Source organism: Corylus avellana, chromosome ca5 (assembly GCF_901000735.1).
Source record: "Corylus avellana chromosome ca5, CavTom2PMs-1.0".
Classification (NCBI taxonomy): domain Eukaryota; kingdom Viridiplantae; phylum Streptophyta; class Magnoliopsida; order Fagales; family Betulaceae; genus Corylus; species Corylus avellana.
Window position 1 is genome coordinate 17,254,146 of NC_081545.1, and position 24,905 is coordinate 17,279,050.

Below are 24,905 nucleotides of genomic sequence, written 5' to 3' on the forward strand. Positions count from 1 at the left end.
CACATACAAAGAAGCTTCTTCTAACTCTCGCCCCAATGTCTAGCTAATTTAGACGAACTGCTATGGTTAGTCTTGGGCTGCCTGTCATGATGAAATGGAATTTATATTCATGAGCTGTAGGTGCAGTCACGCACGAGAGAGAATACCTATAATCATCACAATATATATGGACACCTTTTACATATTGAGACAGGAATACCTCTACAAAATCACATGGTAAGGTCTTCATTTTATACTACTACGCTGCAATCACCCTTTGCAATATCTTCACGATTTTCAGGAGATGACGGTGGAACAACATCTAATGCTTCTTTATCAGTCTGTGGATCATTCTCACTTGAAAATTGAGAATAATCTACCTCATTAGTTGGAACAGAAAGCTCTGATTCAGTAAACTTCTTAGTTGCATCACCTACTTTAGCTGCAAGAGAGTGATGCGATTCAACAACCTCCTTACTTTCGTCACCAGCCTCATTACTTGACACGGACAGCTGTGTTTCAGTAGCCTCCTTAGTTATGTCATGAAGCTCCGAGTCACCAATCTCTTTAGTTGCATTAGAAAGTTGAGAGCCGTTCACCAGCTTCGTTGCTTCAGAAAGCTGCGGGTCCTCAACCTCCTTAGGTGCTTCAGGAAGCTGCTTATCATCAACATTAACAGCTGCATGGCTTAGCTCTGCATTTTCTTCCTTACCAGCTGCATGGCTTAATTCTGCATTTTCTTCGAGACCAGCTGCATGGCTTAGCTCTCCGTTTTCTTCCTCACCAGCTGCATGACTTGGTTCTACATTTTCTTCCTCACCCAAAGCATGGCCTGGCTCTGAATGTTCAACCTCAGTATCTGCATTGCAAAGCTCTGCATTCTCACCCTCATCTGTTGCACGAATTAGCTGCAAATCATTGACTTCACTATCTATAGGACATATCTGCAACTGATCCACCTCTCTATCAGAATGGGTTAATTGCAGTTGATCAATCTCCATGGCAGCACCACCAAACTGTGATTGATCATCATCGCTAACTTCATTATTCTGCACTTGTTCATCCTTCCGGAGACGTTTTCCACTACCCTTCCTCCTTACCCTCTCTTTTCCTCTTACCCTTTTCCCAAGTTCAGTTTCTGGGCTTGCTGAAACTATGACTGGACCTCCAATTTGGTCCCTCAGACACTCATGTGCAATATATCTGATCCTTGAAATTGATTCAATTTGTTGGGGATCCAACCCTTTTGTTGAGAACGTATCTGCTATGTGCGCAATATCCCTCAAACCAGCATTCTGCAAAAGTTTTTCAAAAAATAATTTAAACATATAAGATTTATTTACAATTGCTCACAAACATAAAGAAATTGATACAGCAGAGACTTACTGTTCTTTGAAACTCAGATGAAAGAGAAATAGGTCTTCCTACAAATTTACGAGTGATTCTCAGATACCATTGCATGTACTCACTCTCATCTGCACAATCATCACCTTCCACAATATGGAGTCGTCGGTCAAACCATTCTTTAAGCTCCGACTCCATTTTCCCTGACAAGTCAACCCCACCATCAACGCCACGACTCTTTCTCTCCCATCGCTGCACATCTTCTGGAATCGATTGAAGCATGCCATATTGCCTTAGGCAGCGATTTGGGAGATGTCTTTCTGCCTTGTCAAAGCATATCAACATTGTCCTGGACCTCCCAAGAATTAGAGTACTTTTAATATCTTCAGGAATTACCATACTGTCCATATTTTTGTAAGGAAGCCACTCCACCTATTTGTTAACACCATACCAATTGCATAATATTTTCTAGGTATTCAATAAGAATATGAGATGAGCAACATATATGAAAACTTACATCACAATTTTTCAGGGAATCCAAAGCCTTACGGTAAAAAACTACATCACGGTTTGCTGTTGGGCCACTTTGTTTTCCTTTCCACCTTAATACAAATGGAAAGCGATCATGCATCGGATCATGATTGAGCTTTGGTCGCCCAACATTGAGGTGAAAGTAACTCCAACACTGCAGAAGTATTACAATTTATCAAAGGCAGCATTATGCATTAGAGGCCAAAGGCACCAATGAAGGAGGGGGACATGAAAAAAGGACAGGCACATGAAAATAACCTGTAGTAGAGTCAAACAGCCGCTGATAGTACTTTGAGATCTAAGAGAGGCATTTCCAAGGGCCCTATACAAGAATGCCAGCGCAGCTGCCCCCCATGCATAATTTCCACATTGCTCAAAATTCCCAAACAATGGAAGATACATGACAGGGACTTTATTTCCGGTAGTAGTGGAAAATATTGTGCTGCCTACAAGATATAGAAGGTAAGCACGTGTATGCTGCTCAATCAATTCAATTGGTGCATCTTCAGGACATCGAGAAAAGAACTCTTTCAACCAACTTAGCTTCACCATTCCACCACTTGTGTAACCAGACTCTGGAGCTCTCCCAAGATACTTTTCACAAACCGAGCTGCACGTGGTGTATGTTATACCTATTACAGGTTCTCCATCAATTGCCAAACCAAGCAAGAGTGCAACATCTTTAAGGGTTACGGTCATTTCTCCAACATTCAAGTGAAATGTATTGGTTTCTCTCCTCCACCTCTCAACTAGTGCAGAGATAAGGGGGTTGTCTAGACTAATTGCCGGAATCAATTTCAAGTAGCCAAATCCAGCCTTCTCTACCAACTCAATCTGTTTTGTTGTAAGTGTCCATTGATCAAGCTTTGAAGTGTGCTCGTGACATCTAAGTGCACCACGCTCCTGTCAATGCATTAATGAAGCATTATTACATACAGTAAGTATACTACTGAAAAGATTTCTCTGATGAAAAACACAAGTAAAAAGATAAAAATTAATCAAGCTTTTTGTGATGGTAAGCTGTACCTGCCCTTCCCATACTGCTGATGACACATGTTTATCCTGATCATAGAGTATGGAACTATCAACTGGTCCAGGATTGGTCGCATAGGGGTCCATCACTACTAAATCCATCAGGACCACTGAAAAAAAACTGAAGCAAAAAATGAAAACATTAGACCCATGAATTAACTTGAAGCTCATGTTAACATATATAATCTGATTGATGCAATTATAAGAATCAAAATAAAAATGAATTATAATGCATGTAACTGGGTAGAAATTTTAAATGCAGTACCATGACACTCCAAAAGAGGAATTCATTCAATGTTTTGAACGTGGCTCAAACTTCTCTCAAGCTCGAGTTTACAATATGTGGCTAAGCTTGAACTCAGATCCACTTGACTTTATTTTTTCCCCCCTTTTTATTGCATTTAACCTGAAGGGAAGACGGTAGAGAGATTCCAACATTGACCTCCACTTCATTAAGTATGGTTACTAGCCAATTGTGCTATCCTTTGGGGTTAATCGGCATAACTTTCATGTAGAATCAAGGGTATGCGAGCTTGCATTAAAGTAAAGTTTTGCTTTTAGAGAAAACCAATAGGATACAATATTTAGGACATTGAAAATCAAGTTTTGCTCTTTCATGTACATCCAACAGCAGAGAATATAGACAGAAAGGGAAAAGTACATTTATCCTCCCCAACTACAAAGCAATTTGCAATGTCTCGTCGAACTTTTAATTTGTGCAATGCCCCCTTCCCAAAACTATCATTGAGATTGCAACGTCCCCCTTTCGCAAAAATACCCCTGATAAAAAATTTAGAAAAAAATAATAATAATTTTTCCTGAATTTTTTGCCTTTTTTTTTTTTTCTCTGAATATTTTGTCTTCTTTCCTAAATTTTTTATCATTTATCAATTTTTTTTGTGCAAAAGGGAGACATTGCAACCCCGATAATAGTTTGGGAGGTACATTGCACAAATAGAAAGTTTGAGGGGACATTGCAAATTGAAAAATAAGAGCAAAAGCTATGATTTCTTTTATATATATAAGTAAGTAATTCAATTTCATTAAAAGTGCATAAAAATGCAACCCTAGTACACATAAAGTATATAAGAGAAACCCCCTACTATATAGGAAAAGCAGAACAAAAATTCAAGAACACAGAAAAACTGGAAATGGGCAAACGATTGAACTTTGCTATCCATGTGTAGAGTGATTGGAGCAATATATTTCTCAACTCTAACATCTAGGCCTCTCAATCTTCAATACTCCTTGCATTCCGCTCTCTAATTATGAGCTTGAAATATTGAAAGACAAGCAAATTCATTATGTATTCTAAATTCTAATCAAGAAAAAGTATCTCCTAACACCACAATTTTTTTTCTGAAATGAGCTCCTTTTGATTCCATGAAGAATTTCTAAAAATAATAACATAAAAAACCTTCTGCTGCTCTAGTTATCTTGAAAACCTCCTTAAGACAAATGGATGCTGGGGAAAAACTTTTCCTATGAAAACTTTTAAAACTTTTCAGCAATTGAAGAGAGTCCCACTATACAACTTGTCTCCAAATTTTCACACCAATATTTCCTGAAATAAAGACAAATATCACTACCAGGAAAGCTACAGAAGTAACAACTCTATCAGAAAGTATGTACATGAATGTACTCAAGAAAGGAAGTCGCTTTGAACTGGCTTCCTTTCTCTTCCTTTATGCTGTTAAAGAACCAAAGGGGGTAATATTTTCTAAATTTCCAAATGGAAAATTATTCCACTAAATATCTCATCTGTAAGCTGTTTGGTTCTTGAAATGAAGATAGGGAAGGAAGAGATTATAATTGGCTTCCTTTCTTAAACTTTACAAACATTATAAGGAATCTCAATCCCCTTCCCTTGCACTCTCATAAAACCCAACACAGGGGACGGCTCCATTTATTTCAGTTCATACATTTTGAGGCTTGAAAAAATAAAAATAAAAACTTCACCTTGTATTTTTATTTAGCCTAAAGAAGGGTCATTACAAAATATCAGTCCTACTTAAGCTGGGTCCTACAAGGGGTGGCTTAGTTACAACAGTCCTAAACATTTTTGTTTAGTGTCTGCTCCCAAGACATTAGTAGGTTACATTACAAAATATCAGTTCATAGCTATGAATGTTTTGTCTCTTTGTTTTCGGCATAATGGTTCCTAGATTTTATCCTTTATAAATTTTAATCTAAAGAAAATATTTCAAGCTTTACTCATGATTCAAGTGTTCTTTACTGTGACACTTGAGGAGAACTCATATTGTATCTAAGCATCTTTAATTTGTTTCAAGAGATCACTACTTTTGTATACCTTCTTGTGTAAAGAGATAGATCTTGTTACACCTTAAATCTTCTTTCTTCTCAAGAAAATTTTCCATGACCAAAATATGGTGATAATGATATAAACCAAATTGAACCTTAGGAATCCTTTTTTTGATAAGTAATGTTATATATATCAAAAAGCGTAAGGCGCCCTATCTACACATGAAAACCAATGTTAGCCCACAAAAAGACCCCGATAAGAGAGCCCTAAGCCCCAAAAAAACCCTAGTCCCGCAATACAAACCCCTGAAACCCCAAAAAAGCCCTAAACTCGCAAGGCAGACCTAAACCCTCGCCTTTGCGACTTTGCCCCGACTAGAGCCCCTACCTCGAGCCTTTGGAAAATCTTAGTCTGCAAAATTTTTCCATCAAAACAAACAAATCCTTATCACACTATCGCAATATCTTAACATAAAACTTCACCAAGTAAAAAAGGTACCACTCTTTCTCACGTCGAATTTCCATTTCTCTCACAAACACAGTTTTCCCAGAGAATAAATTTTCAACCAAAACAGAACCTTTGGAATAAGTTACAGAACTCAAAACCCTTAAATTTTATTAAGAAAGAAATCAAGTACTCAAGGTCCAATTGCCACAGAACGCCGAACTTTTTTCACAAAAGTTCAAACTAAAATGCCTTAATTGAAAAGAAAAAAAAAAAAAAAAAAAAAAAAACAACTAAAACGAGCAAAACCCTCAGTGTGGTTGAGCCACATACTGAATAATCCTGATTATAATCTGAGCACCAAAAGGAAAATTGCTGTTTGGCTTCCAGGAAAATAAAGGAAAAGAAAGAAAAACAAAAAAACAAAAAAAAAAAAAAAAATTACGTTTCAAACTCAGGTGGTATAACGCTTAGGTATGGCACTAGAAAATGGAAGATTGAGGTTGAGGAAGGTGTAAAATTTCATTCCTTTTCTTATAGTTTGCCACATTTTCTAGGAAACCAAACAGGCCTAAGCCGATGGATATAAAATTGAGAAACAATAGGAAACACAGGAGGAGAGGGGGGAATATTGAAAGTTAGAAAGGAACCTGGAAAAGCGAATGAGCAAAACGACGCCGGAGAGCAGCGAGTTCGACGAGCACTGAACGAGAAGAGGAAAACCTTGAAACGACGATTGAGGCGTCGTAGCGTAAGGATAGCGTTACGATTGGGATTAAAAAATAGTTTTTTTAAAAAAAAAAAAGAAAAATCTAAAAAACTTTGTGTAACCCGACCCGATTTAATGTAACCTGGGCCTTCAAGGTCTAGGGAAAAAAGAAACCAAAGAATCTGAGACCAAATTTCGTCCACTTACAATAAAAAGAGAGCTATTTTCGTTGGGGCAATTACACTCTACCTTCGATTTGATATTTAAAAATTGATAATATATTCTAATGGAGTTTTTTATTTTATTTTTGCTATGTAGGTATTCCATTTAAAAATTCCGTCTTTTTGGACGGTAGGCCAGTTACGTGCGTCGCACATGGCCTTTAAGCACCAAATATGCCCAATTACCCCAACTTCACCCTTGATTTCCCCAAATTGTCCCAATGTACTTTTTTAAAAAAAATTAATAAAAAAAAAACCAAAAAGAGAAAAAAAATAATAATAATCATTGGGGGTGGCCGGCTTCGCCAAGAAACGGGGCATTCTAGACTTTTCAAATCCTAAAAACTCACTTGTGACACACGTGGCATGTCTACCGTCCAAAAAGATAGAGGTAAAAAGGAATAACTACTAACTGCTTTTGAAAGCGATTAGAAAAAACTACTAACCGTTAACCCCATATATATATATATATATGGTTTAAACATATATCTTTCGAAATTTTCTACAAACTAATTTTATATGAATCTTATAATATTTTCTAAGTATGCTTGAAGGGTGATACAACCAAAATAATATATTGTTTACTCACTAGAGAAAATAATATGGTTACCAATAATTCAATAAAAAACTTTAGAGTGAATAAAAAAACAAAACAAAACAAAACCAAAAAAAAAAAAAAAAAAGAAAGACGTTGATTTTCAAACGACCAAGTGAGCCTCTCTTAAAAGTGTTTATTATTATTATTATCTTTTTAAATGACAAATGTGTAGAGGCCATTTTCAAATTTTCCTTTATTATAAAAAATAATAATAATAATAATTTTTTTTAATAAAATAAAATAAAATAAATTGAAAGGCTTGTGGGGTCCACAACACCCACAGGCCCTAATGTGGCTCTGCCATTGCTGTCGGTTAACCGCTTAGGCAGTTAGCAGATTTTACTAACCACATTTTCACCCTTACAAAAAGAAAAAGACGGAAATTTTAAACGGAATGACTACATTGTAAAAAATAAAAAATTAAATTAAATAAATAAACCTCTGATGAAGTATATTGTCAATTTTTAAACAGTGAAAATAGAATCAAAAAGGTGGAACAACTTCGGGAGAATAAAATGTATTTTCCCCCTCTCTTTTTTTAAGGAACTTCATAAAACCTCCCCAACTTCCAAGCGTTTTAAAATTATTTCTCAAATTTTAAAAACTCTCAATTTATAGTATGAAATTTTCAATTTTTTGTAATGCCCCCTTCCGTTATTCTGTTAAATCTTGTCAAAATTTCTTAAATATCCTTTTTCTTATTAATAAAAAAAAAAATGCAAAGATTTAGGCGTGGTTTTTTTTTTTTTTTGGCAAATTCCATTAAATCCAGACCAATGTCTGCATTTTTACATTATTTTATTTTATTTTTTATTAAAAAAAATATTAGTATTTTAAGAATTTTGACAGTATTTAACCAAAAATACCTAACAAATGAGTGACGTTGCATTAGAAGTTTGACACACTAATTAATTATTTTTTAATTTTATGAGGGTAATTTCAAAATGCGTAAAAGTTCATAAGAGTTTTGTGAAGTTTTTCCATTATTTTTCAGCTTAATTCTGATCGGACCCATAGGCTTCAAATGAAACCTCTCACCCAAAAAAAAAAAGAAAAAAAAAGGTGTCCTAAAACCTAAACATTATTGAAAGAAAGTATTAGAATTGAAGACCCAAACTCTCAACAAACATTTTTCTTAATAAGACAGTAAAGCTGCATATGAATTGGCCAGTCTGCTCGCATCTTCAAAATACATATTTTTCATAATGACTTCTCGATAATGTAATGATGTCCATCTTTGATTTGATAAAATTTCCAAGAATTAATTGGAAGCCTTCATAAAACACCTTCTAACTTTCACGCATTTTGAAATTACTCTCCAAAGTTCAAAATCTATCAATTTAATGTATCAAACTTTTAATTTTTTACAATCAGCCATTCTGTTAAGATTTTCAATTAAATCTTATCAGAACTTCCAAAATACCCACATTTATATTCATATAGTATTTTGAAAATTTTGATAATATTTAACAAAAAATCATAACAGATGAAAGACACTGCAAAAAAAATTAAAAATTTGATTCATTAAATTAAAAGCTTTTGAACTTTGGAAGATTAATTTGAAAAAGCGTGAAAATTTGTTTTATTCCCCAAGAATTATTTGTCTTCGATAATTATCTGAACAAAGAGAAAATTAGAAATGGCTTGAAAAGATGAGATTACTTTTTTCTTAGTTAGATGGTATTATGACGATTTTAATGGAATAAAACATACTCAAACGTTGGGGACATGCATACCCAAATTCAAATGTTTTCATGAGGATATATATATATATATATATATATATACACAAAGTAGAACAATAGCCAATATAGCCCGAGTGATTATTCAAACTGGCCCTTAAAAATAATAATCTCTGAACTCCGCTTCAAAATTCAACTTCCGATCCTTGTAGAAATTAAGAATACGTGCAAAAGTTTACAAATTCAAACATGGAAAACGTAGCAAGTGCAAAAAAGAACAATACCCACTCGTGCGGCAGGGGCAGGGGCAGGGGCGGGGGAGGGACGAGCATGGGAAACTCGTCGGGGAAGCCATCATTTATCAGTCAGCAAAGTGTAATTAGAGAAATGCAAATTTATTTGGAAAAACTTTGCACCAATAGATACACAAAGTAGCATACATTCACTTGGCAGACATGGACAAACAGCTTTCCATCAAGATTGGCCTTCACGTTCAGGGTTGACCTTGGCGAAACCACGAAACCAGATGCCTCAAAACACATTCTTGCCAACAACACAAAAAAGTTCTCTAAAAAAATCACCATAACATAAAATTGCTTTTTGTCAACATGTACCGGCACTTCTCCGGCCCACCACCCGAAAGCCTCTCTTGCACTTCAGCATTAAAGATATTGAGCAAAAGAATATACCATTGGCCATTCCACTCAGCTACATCGATCATGAAAACATTCGCAGGAAGTTGTTTGCATATGCCATTGGCTTGACATCAGGGTGTGGCTGCAAATTTATTAAAAAGGGTGAGAAAAAATCAAACTTTATATAGCACGAGAAAGAAAATGGGAGAGCTATATGAAACAAAGAGTTACTGACCACTGCTGAGAATGTAACAATGTTAGGCTTCAAATCAGGCGCTTCAAAACGAATAAAGGCACCCTTGTTACCCATCTGCAACACACAAATTACAGACCAACATTATACTCCTTCAGCACTGTAATCCAGATATGCTCAGGATATTTTGAAATTACTACAATGTGATAAAAAAATACAGGACCAACTCAAAAAAAATAGCAGATTCTTCAATTTCCAAAAGAACAAGTTAGTCGGAAAACACGATCAGAATAAAAAAATATCAGCCACAACTAAATTACCTGATCACAGTAATTTGGGGCTGAAAATACAGTTATAAGTTTACCATCATGCTCAATTTCATAACCCTCATCCTTTACTTCATGAGATCTCACAACTAAATCTGTCAATTGAATAAAGCATATGAAGTCACTGACTTGAGAACAAAAAAAGATCATTCACTGGAGAAAAGAAACAATTGAAACTTACAGAAATATACCTAAGTTATTTTCCTGCAGAAACCTCTTTGTCACATCCCCACCAAACGCAAGACCAACGCCACGCTTGCTAGGACCTCTTCCTGGGTAAGGTTGTGGATCACTCCATAACAATTCACACATCAAACCTGATGAAATCCAGCTGAGTAAATATATGCCTAGCAATACAAATTAATAAAGCTATATAGAGAAACCTAATAGAAACATAATTCAAATGCTTTTTAACTTCATCTTGCTATGAACAATGGACAAAGTCATTCAGAGAGAAGACAAGCATATGGGTTGGGGGGGCAACAAACGCCACTCACCTTCCTCAGGTGGTTCACAAAACCGGTCAATTGCTCTTATCTCAGAGAGTTTCACCCCATCAACACTAAAGAGACCTCCGTGAACTACAAAAACCTTCTCATTTATTACATGGGCCAAAGGCAAACAGCAGAACACTTCTGCAAATAGTTCAACAAATTTTTCGCTCAATTTGGATCGGACCTCGCCCTCAAAACCGTATATCTTGTTCATGCCCTTGCTCTCGTGATTTCCTCTAGCGAGATATATGGCTGAAAGTAATATGAACAGGTCAAAAAGATATAATATCACGATTTAACAGATTTAACATTAAATTAAATGAAGACATTAAATAATCCACAAAAAATGTTAAAAAGTAATAAGCAGTTTACACATTTCCAGTATGAATTAAACATAGCTATGAATATGACTGCCATAACAAAAAATGCAGATAGCAAATTTTTATTTTTTATTTTTGGATAAGTAAACAAATTCATTAAAAGTGCACGGGGTGCAACCCTAGTACACGACGAATTGCATAAAAATTGTGAACCAGAAGTGCTGAAATTAAATGACAGAAGGGCCCATAAACAGATGAAGAGTTTATGAAGGTTCACCTGAGGGAGACATGCACTTAAATGCAAACAAAGTGAGTATGACCTCCACAGAAAATGATCCTCTGTCGACAAAGTCACCATTGAATAGATATGGATTCTCATCCGAGGGAAGCCCATTAAGCTCAAAAATATTTAGGAGATCATAGAACTGCAGGCATTATAAAATATATAAATACCGAATTAGTGCGACAGAATCAAGGCAAAAAAAAGCCTTCAAGCAACATGAGGCAGTTTCACGAAATGACCTTACCAACATCATACATCTCAATATGAAGTATCAAACACAGAGCAAGTTAGAAGATTCCCACATCTCATATAATGAATAGCAACACTGATGCCTAAATCGAGTAGAAATATCTTAAATAACGAATTGACATAGAGAAAAGGCAGATGATACTTTGCAGGTGGGCCAATAGTCTTACTGGTCTATTTTTACCGGAAAATATTGATTAACGAAAGCATACAGGACTGTTCGAGTGCTCCCAAGACTCTTTCATGGAATTCCAACAATTTCTCCCACTTTAAATCAAATTGTATACAATCCGCAGTCAGAAATGCTAAAAGTGATAAGGCATCAAAGACAACTGCTTGGGGTTTTAAACATCTGAGTATTCGCATTGTTGGCCATAGAGTGATGGTGGTGGAGGTCTTGTATTTGCTTTGTTTGTTTGTTATGTTCTGAATCATATATAGTAACCAGTTTCTTTTATCATCTACAACTACGCATCATACAAATAATTGTTGCATTACCTAGCAGGCAACAGGCTAATGTTCAATGCAGTCCCATCTGTCATTTAATCCTGATCAGTTATCATTTGGCCTTTCTTCTGAAGAATGGCATTTTCAACATTAACTCAAAACCAAGCACCTATTCAAGTATTGTAAGGATACGAAGTTAATGTAACTACCTGACCGTGTACATCGCCGCAAACAGTGAAATGATTGCCATCAGGAACATTTATATCAACAAGAGAAGGCAAAGCTTGCAACATTTCTCTTGTTTGCAATACAATCTGATAGGCGTATCTACAATGTCAATACCAAAATTCAGAATGAAGAGATTAGAGGAATAATATTTGAACCACATTCATAAAACTGACTTATCACACTTGCTACACATACCGTTTATGTAAGCACTTCTGATTCTTGAAATCATCCATCATTTTCTTCACAAAATCTAGAGTAACTACATCTTCATCAATTCTTGCACCAGAATATTGTGGCTCCACATCTATGTTTGAAATGGAAAATAAATTTCATTAGGCCTGGGAGATAAAAGCAACTATATTAAAAATTATAAACTTCTAAATAATTGGTCTTTACTATCAAATCATGGTCAATTCAAAGCAATTCACAATTACGCACAAATTAAAAACTATAGTCAACTCTAACACAAAACTTTATCTTTATCACACTGCTCACGTCAGCTACACAAATCCTTACAAGGAAACTCCATGTAAGACTCTACTAATAGATCACTGTCAACCATGACTCGTTAGATAAAATTAAATTACATACCTCATAAGTAGCCTAATGCAAATGTGCAACAAAGCAAATCTCCGCAAATACACTACTCTAGGATAACATACCAACAGAAAAGGCTAACCTTTCCATTTGGTGCATAATGTCACACAGTTCTAAAAGAAAGGCATTAAATCTTTTTTTCACCCCTTGAACTATTATGAAACTGCATGATGGTTGGTAACATTTTCAAGGCAAAACACCAAATGAAGTGAATGACTTTACCGATTGCACTTTCTAAGTCCCAAGTGTAAAAAATTTCTGACTTTTGGAAATTATTAGATTGATGGCCATTCTTCTAGTACTTTATTGACTGTGAGCTCAAACCTAGGTCGCGTATTTGACCCTCATGAAAGACACCACTGCAGCTACCCCACCAACGTGCCCCAAGGACCACCAGCACCACCACCATTATTGCTACCACTGTGGCCAATGTTGTTCCCACTATCATCATCACTGCTGCCACAACTGCTACTGCCACTGCTGCTACAGCCACTTCAGTGGGCACTGATGATGAACTAGGGCCCGTTCCTATAATAATATATAAAATAGTAATAATTAATACTAAATAACCTTAGATAATATATACCTATAAATTATAGAAATACACACATTAATATCAATCAGACAAGCCTAGCAATAAGACCACCTCAGGGGACAGGAAAGAACTATTCAAAAGATACCTAAAGCCTAGACCCTGCATCCCACACCTAAGCCAACCTCATTTGTCTGGTTAAAAGTGATCCAATAGCCATCATCCCCCACCTCTCCATTCTCTCCATCCCTCGTACCATCTTTGAGGTGGGTGAATCTTCAAAGGGGGGTGTTTTGGTTGGGATAGGGGAAGGAGAGAATGGAGAGGTGGGGGATGATGGCTATTCCAAGTTTGTGCTTAGTGCGATGGGAGCCGCTCCCAGTCTGGGGATGTCTTTTGGGGGTGACAAGAAAAGACTCATGGCTCTATTTTCTGTCATTGAAAAAGGTCGGTATCTTGAATATGGGGTTTCTGCTTCTAAACCAAAGGGGAGGAAGCTAAACATTTGGAATGCTCCATTAACTTTGATACTAGAGGCAGTGGCTCTAGCAGGGGTAAAGGCGGGACTGTTTTGCGGGTTTTGGGCTTTTTTGGGGTTTAGGGTTCTATTGTGGGAGTCTTAGCATTTCTCTTTTAGGGTTTCTCTCTCTCTCTCTCTCTCTCTCTCTCTCTCTTTTCCCTTTTTTTTGTGTTTTTTTTTTTTTTTTTTGGAGTTCTCTTGTATACTTCCACTAGACAAAACCACAAATCCAACTTTAAATTGATTTCTCTATCAAAAATGGGTCCAAAGAACTCAACTAGAAGATATGCACACAAGCAAGAAACTATGCAAGTTGACCCACTGCTTAAGAGACCAATATAAGATCAACGCCACTACCAGTACTACCATTGCCTCCACATTTAACATCGGCACATTGAAAACCGCCAATGATTCTCAGAGTTCAATCTTCGACGAACAGGACAACCATTGCCACTAAATTGAAATTAGGAGTTTTTAAATCTTCACATTTATCCCAAGTTTAAGCGTCTGCAAGTGCAAAACCTCTAAAGGTATAATGCAAATATTTCCTGCCAGTAATAACTCATAGGATTTACTTTCCATACAACCTCAGCCCTCAAGATTATAAAAATTGCTACAGAAACCAAGCATCTAGATTATACATGTCTAACCCAAAATTGCATCATATTTGTTTTAACTCTTAAAAATCCAGCAGTACACCCTATTAGTAGCTTCACCAAGCAGCCATTTACTATCTTCCTCTAATGCCTTATAGCTGCTCCAACAAACACTAATGTGTTCAATATTTACCCTTCCCTGAATTTTCTAAAACATCCATTAATCAAGCATTTATGTTCATTATTTACATCAACAAAATAAAATGTCACCTATGATAGAATTGCTAAGAAATTCCAGAAACTTCATCGGCATCATTGTTCCAATACTCCAACCAATCTATACTAATAATGCTTTAACATATGCTACATTAGTAACAAGTGATACACAACATTCACACTAACTCATATTTGGAAATCCATTGCAGCATAGAAACTAATATTATTGCAATAGTTAATTTAGCTGAGAAAGAAAGGTTTCTACAAGGGATCAATAACCATATCCATAATTTCTGAAAGGAATGAATACTTGAAATACAATAAAATTGGGTAAGGTGAGCAAAATCACATGAAGTGAGACCCAATGCCATCATACATTTCTTTGCAAAGACACCCACATTGGCAACAAGCCAATCCCACAGTTAGCGGATCTTCCAGCCCAAGAGAATAAGATGTAGATCAGCCACCTATCTCATGCACTCCTCTAGCAGCACCTATGTTTTTCACTACCTTTGCATGTTTTGAATTTACACATTCATCCAATGACAATGGACATAAATATATCAAGAGCAATGTACAAGTGGTTGTTATGAACTAGGAAACAATTAAGAACCACAGACTACGATTCAAGTGCAGAAAGGAGATAAACAGAAATAACTCAAAGAAAAATGAAAAAATAAAATAAATATACCTATAGAATGATAATCTATAGAATCAGCTACAGAATGCCTTTGAGAGTCAGGAACAGCAATTGCTTCTTCGAATTTAAGTTTCATCACAGCTTTCTCACATTCCTTCAATTTCCTGGTAGCATCAGGATCATTTGGACTGATTTTCTTGACCTAAGTTTAATGAATGAAAGATGAGCTACATATTTTCACATGAAAATAATATTTGTTAAAGAGAATATGTTGTTAAATAGCTTGCATTTATTTGCCAAAACAAATAAAGTAAAAAAATAGAATTGCATAACAAATAAACAACTAATAGACTAGTGGACAGACATGTGATGCACAATTGACAAAGAAATGAGAAAGAAAAAGGAGTTGTGCACTTTTATTTTAACTTTTGTGCAACTTTAGAAAAGCAAGTGGCTATCAATTTACTGAATTTTGAGAGATGGAGAAAGAGAGAGATCACATGACAAAAAACCATGGATTTACAACAGCAAAGTCTACATGGCAGGAACCACATGATCTTATAGAAACCAGATGTGCATTTACAACAATGTTGATTAGTCTATAGGTCTTTTGTGACACATTAATACATAATGCAAGTTCCTAGAAGATATCAATAAAAATAATTGAGAAAAATATATACATAGCCCAACTAGGTAGTAAATGTATATGTAGATTGTTTTTCCTCTGGGCGGGAGCCTTGAACATTCCTCAAGTTCTAATATGCATCAATTTGTGGAATTGTCTTCTTTTTATCTTTAAAGGGGTGTGCATCTTTGTATACTTCTTGTGTACTAGGGTTGCGTCCCTCTCCGCTTTTTAATGAATACTTATTTATCAAAAAAAAAAAAAAGATTATACACCAAAAACACCAATTAGGAGGTGAAAGTTTTGAAGGAATGTTCATGAAACTTGATAATAAGTAATAAAACTTGATTATTACTTATCAAAAAAAAAGTTTTGAAGGAAACATTCATTTGAAAACAGTATTTTTTGTCCGCAGTACGCAGCAGAAGGAAATCTAATAGGGCTCACATGTCAAATACAATTAAAGATTAACATGCATGTAACTACTTCATGTAAATGGAATGCAGATCTAGAAGGGCAAGAAAATGAAGGAATTGAACGTCATGTTCAATTAAAATTATCAAGCTAGCAAAGTATACAATCAGTTTTATATGGTAAATACAACACACACCTGTACCAAATTAGAGCACATGACTTCACCTTCCACCCCTTATTTATGTGGGAAGGAGATCCCACTTGGTTAAATGATCATTGGCATATTAGTAACAAACAAAGCCGCCGACCATACAAAGAAACTCTCCCTCGGCGGCGCTCTTCCAAGGAAAACCCCTCCCTTCGGTGCAAGCCAATGAAGTGTATAAGAGCTTGACCTTAAAGCAGCCTCTTTTGGAGGAGTTCCACCACAACCTATTTTCACACCCTCGACTCACTCTAGCAGAATGTAACACCTGAAAAAAAAGGAGGCTAAAACATCCACCTCCCAATCGTGAGCCTCTCTAGCAAAACTAAAATTCCACTGATTAAAGCCACCCAGCACCACCAAGTGATCCGCAACTGAGGCGTCCTTGGCACAGGCAAAATGCTGAATAAGCCTGGGAAAGCCCACCCAGCACCACCAAGTGATCCGCAACTGAGGCGTCCTTGGCACAGGCAAAATGCTGAATAAGCCTGGGAAAGCTATCTTGAGAGCCGTATTACCACACCACAAATCATGCCAGAATCTAACCCTAGTCCCAGCCCCCACCTCAAACCGGGTAAACCTTTTGAAGGTGTCCCAACCTTTCCAAATGTTCTTCCATATCCCCACCCCAAAAGATCCACCCGGCTCCAATGAGCACCACCCTCCCCACACACTTCCAAACTTCGCCTCCACCACAGTCCTCCACCAAGAATCTCTCTCAACTCCATAGCGCCACAACCATTTCCCTAATAGGGCGCGATTGAACATTCTAGGACATTACACCGAAATTTAATCCAATCAAGGTTCCTAGTAAAAACAACAGTCAGAAAGTTTTGGTAGCATGAGATAGAGATGGGTAAAACATATCACTAAATTTATTGCTATAAAGAAGAGGGAGCCGTAGATTTAGAAAAATGTTGCGTCTAATAATAGATCTCTGCATGTAAAATGACTTTGGAGGTGGAGTTAGCTTATCTAGAGGAATCTGTTAAACCTAAAGCATTTAGGGCCTACATCTAAACCGATGAGATTCTAATTGTCTCCAGAAGTACACACAATTGCCTCGAAAATTCATCATTCAGCTTCTCCTTTTTCTTTTTTGGGTTTTAATTTATTAGAAAAAGGAGAAAATCTCACGTACACGAAAAGTATACAAGAAAAGCAACCACCTTATTGGGGTCAAAATCTAAAAAGGTTCACACAGTCTACAAGATTAGAGGACGAGAAATTGGGAACAAATGATACATCCCAATCTAAGAAGGCACTCAAGAAAGAAGACTTTAGCTGAAGTACACTAGACTTGTGCTCCTCAAAAAGACATTGATTTCTTTCTCTTCAAATGCTCCACATTAGTAAAGTAGGGACGACTTTCCATATGGTCTCTTTGGATTATCACTCCTTATGTTTGCTCCGAAGATCGGTTGGTTGATATTCTCACCAAACCACCTCGTACCTCCTTTCAACGATTCTCCAACAAGTTCGGCATGTTTGATTTGTATGCCCCAACCTAAGGGGGAGTGTTAGAGTTGTTATATTCTTGTAATCTTGTTGTATTTACCCTAATATAAGTATGTGCTACAGTGAAGGGTCTTACAAGGATAGTCCTAAACCTTTGTTTACATTCTGTGTTTTCTCTCCCTTTACTCTCTCCTTTGAGCTTTTACAATTTAACTCCCCTAATATGTATTTTCTATCAACATACATTGTATCTTTGGACTATAGCGTATGCGTCCCCGTTGTCGGTTAGCTTTGATGATTTTCTTGTTTGCTTTTCCCTTTCTAGTTAGGTGATCCCTGTAATATATTCCCTAAGTACTTTGGGGCGCCTTATGCTTTTAATAAAACTGGTTATTACTTATAATAATAATAAAAAAAAAAGTGTTTTCTTTGCAAAAGGCACAATTACTAAAGATAAACAATATATGCACCGACACTTCGGGTTTTTTTTTTTTTTTTTTTTATTTATAAGTATACAGGATTCCTTTATTCCTGCTTTTGGTATTGTTTAACCAAAAATACCATGCTTTGATGCTAAAAGTTACCATTTTTTTTTTGGGGAAAAATACATTTTACCCCATTGAACTATTCACTCGTTTGCATTTTGACCTCCAATGTTTAAAAAGTGACACTTCACCCCCCCCCTCCCCCAAACTTCCAAATTATTGCAATTCAACCATTCTGACTTTTTTTTTTTTTCCAAAATGCCCCCATCCCAAGTTAAAAAAATAATTAAAATTAAAATTAGGGGCTGGCCGAAGCCACCCCTAGGCGCACTTAATTTTTAATTTTTTTTTTAAATTTTTTTTTTTTTTTTTAAACTTGGGATGGAGGCATTTTGGGGGAAAAAAAAAAGTCAAAATGGTCAAATTGCAACAATGTGGAAGTTTGGGAGGGTCAGGTGTCACTTTTTAAACATTGAAGGTCAAAGTGCAAATGAGTGGATAGTTCAGAGAGGTAAAATGTATTTTTCCCCCCCCTCCCCTTTTTTTTTTTGATAAGTAATAAGTGTATTATCAAAACGAGCAGAGGAGAGCAACCCATATATACAAGAGGTATAAAGGGTAACCCCTATTGACTAGAAAGAGATTTACAAAGCTCTTAAGACATCAAAAAAGGTGGACTCATGCGAGTTCAACCAGGTCTGGCTCCAAGAGAACAAAGTATGTAACGCCAATTTCCTCAACTCAATCATGCCGCTCTCCTTATCCTCAAAGCTGCGTGCATTCCATTCACGCCATAAACACTACATCACACATAATGGGATGAGCCTCCACATACGCAAAGCATGCCTATTACCCAATTGACCCCTCCAAATTTCCAATATATCACTCACCTTTCGCGGCATAGCCCAACTCACTCCAAAGAGTTGAAAGAAAACACTCCACCTCATTTGCAACCTCACAATGTAGGAATAGATGGTCAATGGACTCTCCCCAATGTTTACACATATAACACCACTCCATTACCATAACATTCATCTTTCGTAAATTGTCCAAATTAAGGATCTTTCCTACCATCACTGTCCACACAAAGAAAGCCACTCTTGAGGGAGCATTCACCTTCCAAATACTCTTCCACGGAGCAAACGCCTATGTCGGTGTAGAGAGAGACTTATAATAGGATTTTACTTCAAAGGTATTTCTTTTTGACGAAATCCAACAAATTTTATTCTCACCTCCACATCTGATTTTTTGTGAATACAACAATGCAAAGAAGTGCATTACCTCCTCCAATTCCCAATCATGCATAGGCCGAAAAAACTGTACATTCCAATGAATAATATCATTCTGTCTCTCCATGTACTCCTTCACCCACGCATCCTTATTACATGCAATATTGAACAAAACTGGATACACGAGTTTCAAAGGGCGGTCCCCGCACCACACACACATCATGCCAAAAAGTACTTTTGTGCGGTCTCCAATATCATACAACAACATGTAAAGCCTTCCCACCCCCTTCGAATACATTTCCATACTCCCACTCCATACGTTCCCCCTACCTCCTTGGAACACCAATCACCTGTCTGGCTATCATATTTAATATGCACTAATTTCCTCCATAATGCCGCCCGTTCTGTCGCATACCTCCATAGCCATTTACCCATCAAAGCTTGGTTAAATTGAACCAAGTTTCACACCCCTAATCCCCCAAACTTCATTGGCGTACACACTTGTGACCATTTCACCAAATGATATTTAAACTCATCCCCAATTCCACCCCACAAGAAGTCTCTGTAATTTTTCAAGACGATTTGCCACCCCCATTGGAATAGGGAATATGTTGGTAAATTTGAGAGTGCTTTTGATCAGTGTTAATCTACCTCCCTTTGATAAGTACATCCTCTTCCAACCCGCCAACTTATTCTCCATTTTTGCAATTATGGAAGACCAAATATGGGCTGCCTTATAATGAGCACCCAATGGCAACCCCAAATATATAATTGGCAACCATATAAGAACATTTAAATTTCGAAATAAAATGGGAAAGTGATAATATTTTAATGCTCAGACTTTTGGTTGTTAGATAGAGAGGGCACACATTTTACAAATGGATAAACAATCGCCAAGGAATTGATACAAATCGCACTATCTATATATTATCAAACAGAAATATCCATAACAACTAAAATCCTTCACGTATAAGCAAGGGGTAGTAGTGATTTATCAAGTTCTATGCAGAGGTTGAATTCGGCATGGAATTTTTTTTTTTTGATAAATAATGTTGTATAAATCAAAAGTGTAGAGGGGCACAACCCATTTACACGGGGAGTATAAAAGGATAGCGCCTAAGTAGAAGAAGAGAATAGAAAGAGAAAATCAAAGAAGCTTATCACTAGAAGAGCTAGCCAAGCTGTTGTCCAAATGAGAAGAGTAAAGAAGAAAAAATGAATGAGCTCCTCTGAAGTCCTAGCAGAGTCATCAAAACATCTGGCATTTCTTTCGCTCCAAACGCACCACATAAGACATAAAGGAATCATCTTCCAATAGTTGAATTCAGCATGGAAATTAGTGGGTTCGTTTGATACAACTTATTGGATGATTTTTTTTGCTTTTTGGTTGAAAAAGTGTTCTAATGTGACATAAAGATGAAAGTAATTTTTAGTGTTTTGTGTTTAAAGTTATTTGTTAATGCTTTTGCTTTTTTGCTAAAATACAAAAAGCTTCCAAAAAAAAAATTGTCAAACGAGGCCAGTAACATCAACAATTATATATGATAGTGATGAGAACCATGTTTATTCAAACAGAATAATGCTGTATCATGCAAGCAATTACTTTGGTAACAGAAACAAGAACATGCAGTATATCAGCTTCTTGCATAATATTCAAAATAGTAAAAGAACTCAACATGCAAATTAGTCAAGTTCCATGCTTAGGTCAAAGAACTCAGCATGGAAATTTGTAACATCATATTTACATATGATAGTGATGAGAACCAAGTTTATTGTGACAGAAGACTGCTAAACAAGAAACAAAAGGTACAGAATCAGCTTCTTGCACAAGATTCAATGCAGTAGAAACTTAACTACTTTCACAAAACAAACACAAAGGTATCGTTAACTGAAAAAAAAAAAAACAAAAAAAACAAAACCAAAACAAAATTTTTTTGGGTCCAATAACATTTAAATGAAATATTTTACAAGATAATTGAACAATCTTTCAAATATTTATTGAGTAGAACATTGAAACAATCATCTCCAAACAAGTCAACGACCAAAAAAGAAAATTAAAAAAAAAAAAATGAAGCAAACATCTTCACATGATGATGATTGAAGCACAATTCAAACAAAATACCTGCTGAAAATCCTTAAGTGCGTCTTTGAACTTCCCCATTGAAAGATAAGCAGCACCACGCCTGTAATAGCCCTGTATGAATAGAAACCCATCATAATACAATCACAAATATTAAGTTGCACAGCTGCCACTTAAATTTTAGGATGCCAAGCATGCCTTCGAATATTTAGGATCAACTTCAACAGCCTTTGACGCATCCTGTATGGCACTACCATATTCCTCAAGTTTAATGTGTGCGAATGCACGATTGGCCCAGTACACAGCATTCTGACCGTTCAGTGCAATGGCTTGCGTGTATAGATCAATAGCTTGGGCATATTTGTGGGCTGAAAAGCAAATTGACAGGATTAGAACATATCAAAAAACAAAAAAAAAAGGATGGCAGAGGCAGCAAGACTGTTCTTAACAAACAGAACACTACTAAAACAATTATGACAAAGAGAGTGTATACTGCTGAAAGAAATAGGCCAACAAAATATCTTTCTCAAGAGTGGTTCTACTCGAAATTACTTGTGCGTAAATTGAGGAAACCATATTTAATTGCGGCTAAAGGGCTGCTCATAAAATTTGAATCCAATTCAATGAGTTTAGATTGCCTTGATATTCTATTTATTTTTTATAAAAACAAAGAGAAGAGGATGGTGCATTGCTGTAATACATCCCTTTTTTTTAATAACACACACACATGACTAAGAAGTAACCTAAGAAGCAGAATGCAGAAATATTAATACCTTTGAATGCTTCATTTGCTAGGACCTTTACTTCTTCAGCACGTGAAATGTTAGAATTTTCAGTATCCATAATGGGCATAACCTTTGGCGCATACAAGAAGTCAGGTTGAAATTTAGTAGATAATAGATTTCATGACCATCCTATCATCCTCTTTCTATAATGCTTAACCTGCTCCATAAGAAACATAAGAAACACTAAATTAACTAACTATTTTGCATTCCCCTATATGCCAGGGAGTACTGGAGTAACAAGTATAATTTTAGATAATATAGAAGAAGCCAATCAAGGCATCAATGACCAATAAAATATGATTAAAGCCAACATAGTAGCCGCAATCAATCAAACATTAGCAAGTTGTCAATGTCAAGTTGGACTTACTAAATACCAAAAAACAAATGTCAATATCAACTTGACACAAAATCAGTGGGGAAAAGGAACTATAAAAACAAACAAATATACAATACTAAAGTGCTGTTCATCCAACTATTATGTGATTAAACTGGGAATCACAGGTCATAAGTTTCATACAAGAAATTTGCACCTCTGGAAAAATGTTTTCACAACCACTGCAAACATAAGCAGCACATGTAACAGCACAATTTGAAACTGCAAGGTACAAGTTCACTTTGCAATGTACAGGTTCACTACATGCAGCAATTGCCTTCCACACGCGTCCACATATATGGCCAAAAAATGTTCAATCCTTTTGGATGATATTTTTCCAAATATATAATAGAAACTTTATTGCCAAAATGACTTCTCAAGAATGGGAGAAGGGGACAGGAAGTTAATGAATGACAGAATGCCAAAGTGGAAAGTGTGGTTCGCTTTCTATGGAGATATGAAAAAGGAAGCACAGGCCATGGCAAGCATTGATTGGAAGTAGAGGGCAGAGCTTTAAGTATGCAGTAGGGCCAAGCCTTAATGGATTTCTGCCTGACATGAGTCATATTGAACTCTAGTACAATAAGTATACAAGAGAGTCCCTTGAAGAATCATAATCTGAGGCTCGCAATCAAGAAGATGAGCAACAAGCACCATTAAGGGCAGACATCCAACAATACAAACACCCTCAATAAAGAAGAATTAATCAACAAAATAATACGCTCCAACCTCCCAAAATTTTGACTGTTGTGTTCCATCCAAATAATACACATAAGGCACCTGCTTTTCAAATGTTAAAACTATAATTGCGGCCAAAATTCCCTGCCTAACACAGCATTCAGTAGCTAGAAAATCCTGATACCATACACAATCTGTAAAAAAATTATAAGAATGACCAACTGTACTTCCTCTCTTAAGTTTCCATACACAAATTAACGGTTTCATGATAATAAGAAAGTACTAGCCAAGGTATAGTATCAGAAAGTCAACTCGTGAAAAGGTCGCATTCTTCTAAGCAGAAGCCAGCCAGCAACTTATTTTTCAGGAAAATAATATATATATATATATATATATATATATATATATATATAGACACACACACACACTAAGGATATGTATGGTGTGCTAAAAACAAACCAAAAGCACACATTAAAACAAGTCGTACTTATTTTCAAATGCTTGAAATTTTGATTACTGTTTTCTCACTACACTTCTGTATGACACAAATAACTCAAACAAGTGAAGCTTAATGCAGGCTGAAATCAAAAAACCTACACAAACAGTACAATTTTCATTTAATAATAAAACATAAATTGGTGATCAAATTTCATATGCATCACATTATTTTCATAAGCTAAAAAAAACTCATCAATACTAGTTTAAATCAGTTTGCACTCATGCTCTATGCAGTAGCGCCAAAAAACAATTGAAGCTTGGATTTTTCTATTATCTGGGAACTGAGAAAGTAAGCACTTCCAACTAAATTAATTCTAATACAATAACCTAGGCGTCTAGGCCGCTGAAGGTCACCTTTTTTACTGAAAAATCCAAAACCCACATGACCCTTAAGATTCAAAATTCAATCGTTTTAATCATTCCATATCTCAGCAACCAAAGGCAGTTATCCCCTATTAAGTTAGCGAGAAATCGAAGGAAAATATAATGCAATGAAACCAAAAACGTACTCTTTTCTTTTATTTTCCTTTCACTTTTCTTAGAAACCAAACAGAGAATTAAGTTAGTGGGAAGAAAAATAGTGAGGACAGCGACAACAAAGTACCTGAGAGAAGAACCTATTGCATTAGCTGAGAAAATCCGATCTCGCTAGACTCAGTGAGAGGGAGTTGGAGGGAAAGGGAAAACCCTAGTTCTGCGAAGTAATATCTATTATATATGTACATTTGTTTCTATTTTGGACTTTGGAGGGTGTTGGAAGTTGAACATAATTGGATACGTATGAGAAAGATCTGGAATCTTTATGACTTCAAAAAAAATAAAAAAAATAAATCTTTATTATTATTATTGTCTCTTTGGTCTGTTTTGGTTGGTCATAATAATTTTGAATTAGCATAAAAGTAGAAGTGTTTTTGGTGAAATTTATGATTGAAACATTTTTGTGTTTTGAAAAGTGTTTTTGGTTTTAATAGTTTGTTATTATAAAAAAATAAAAAAGTG

At 35.9% G+C, this 24,905-nt stretch overlaps 2 protein-coding genes across 5 annotated transcripts; both read right to left on the bottom strand.

Moving 5' to 3' along the window:
- LOC132181105 (protein MAIN-LIKE 2-like) lies at positions 1-6,329 on the bottom strand (the record flags this gene model as incomplete). Of its 3 annotated transcripts, none has more annotated exon segments than XM_059594174.1 (6): positions 1-1,274; positions 1,366-1,755; positions 1,841-2,008; positions 2,113-2,757; positions 2,881-3,007; positions 6,244-6,329. In XM_059594174.1, coding segments are annotated over 5 exon segments (2,355 nt in total). In that variant the 5' UTR covers positions 2,989-3,007; positions 6,244-6,329.
- Positions 6,330-8,991: 2,662 nt separating this feature from the next.
- LOC132181609 (serine/threonine-protein phosphatase 5) lies at positions 8,992-24,632 on the bottom strand. 2 transcript variants are annotated; one of them, XM_059594857.1, is made up of 14 exons: positions 24,511-24,632; positions 22,346-22,514; positions 21,771-21,940; positions 21,615-21,686; positions 15,128-15,278; positions 12,897-13,100; positions 12,171-12,279; positions 11,957-12,074; positions 11,049-11,196; positions 10,455-10,703; positions 10,149-10,274; positions 9,952-10,052; positions 9,674-9,748; positions 8,992-9,580 (listed from the first exon to the last, which is right to left on the bottom strand). In XM_059594857.1, the coding sequence occupies exons 2-14, from the start codon at positions 22,422-22,424 to the stop codon at positions 9,521-9,523; spliced, it is 1,662 nt and encodes a 553-aa protein (XP_059450840.1). In that variant the 5' UTR covers positions 22,425-22,514; positions 24,511-24,632; the 3' UTR covers positions 8,992-9,520. The 2 variants fall into 2 exon arrangements, with proteins under 2 accessions (XP_059450840.1, XP_059450841.1); XM_059594858.1 differs by lacking the exon at positions 12,897-13,100.
- Between the last annotated feature and the right edge of the window lie 273 nt (positions 24,633-24,905).

What these genes read in the sequence shown, in the direction of transcription:
- LOC132181609 (XM_059594857.1), bottom strand. Translation starts at nt 22,424, where the DNA reads ATGCCCATTATGGATACTGAAAATTCTAACATTTCACGTGCTGAAGAA. An exon ending in AGCAAATGAAGCATTCAAAG is followed by an intron (nt 21,941 to 22,345) that starts GTATTAATATTT and finishes TTTGCTTTTCAG; the next exon opens with CCCACAAATATGCCCAAGCT. An exon ending in GGGTCAAATACGCGACCTAG is followed by an intron (nt 12,280 to 12,896) that starts GTTTGAGCTCAC and finishes TTTCAAACATAG; the next exon opens with ATGTGGAGCCACAATATTCT.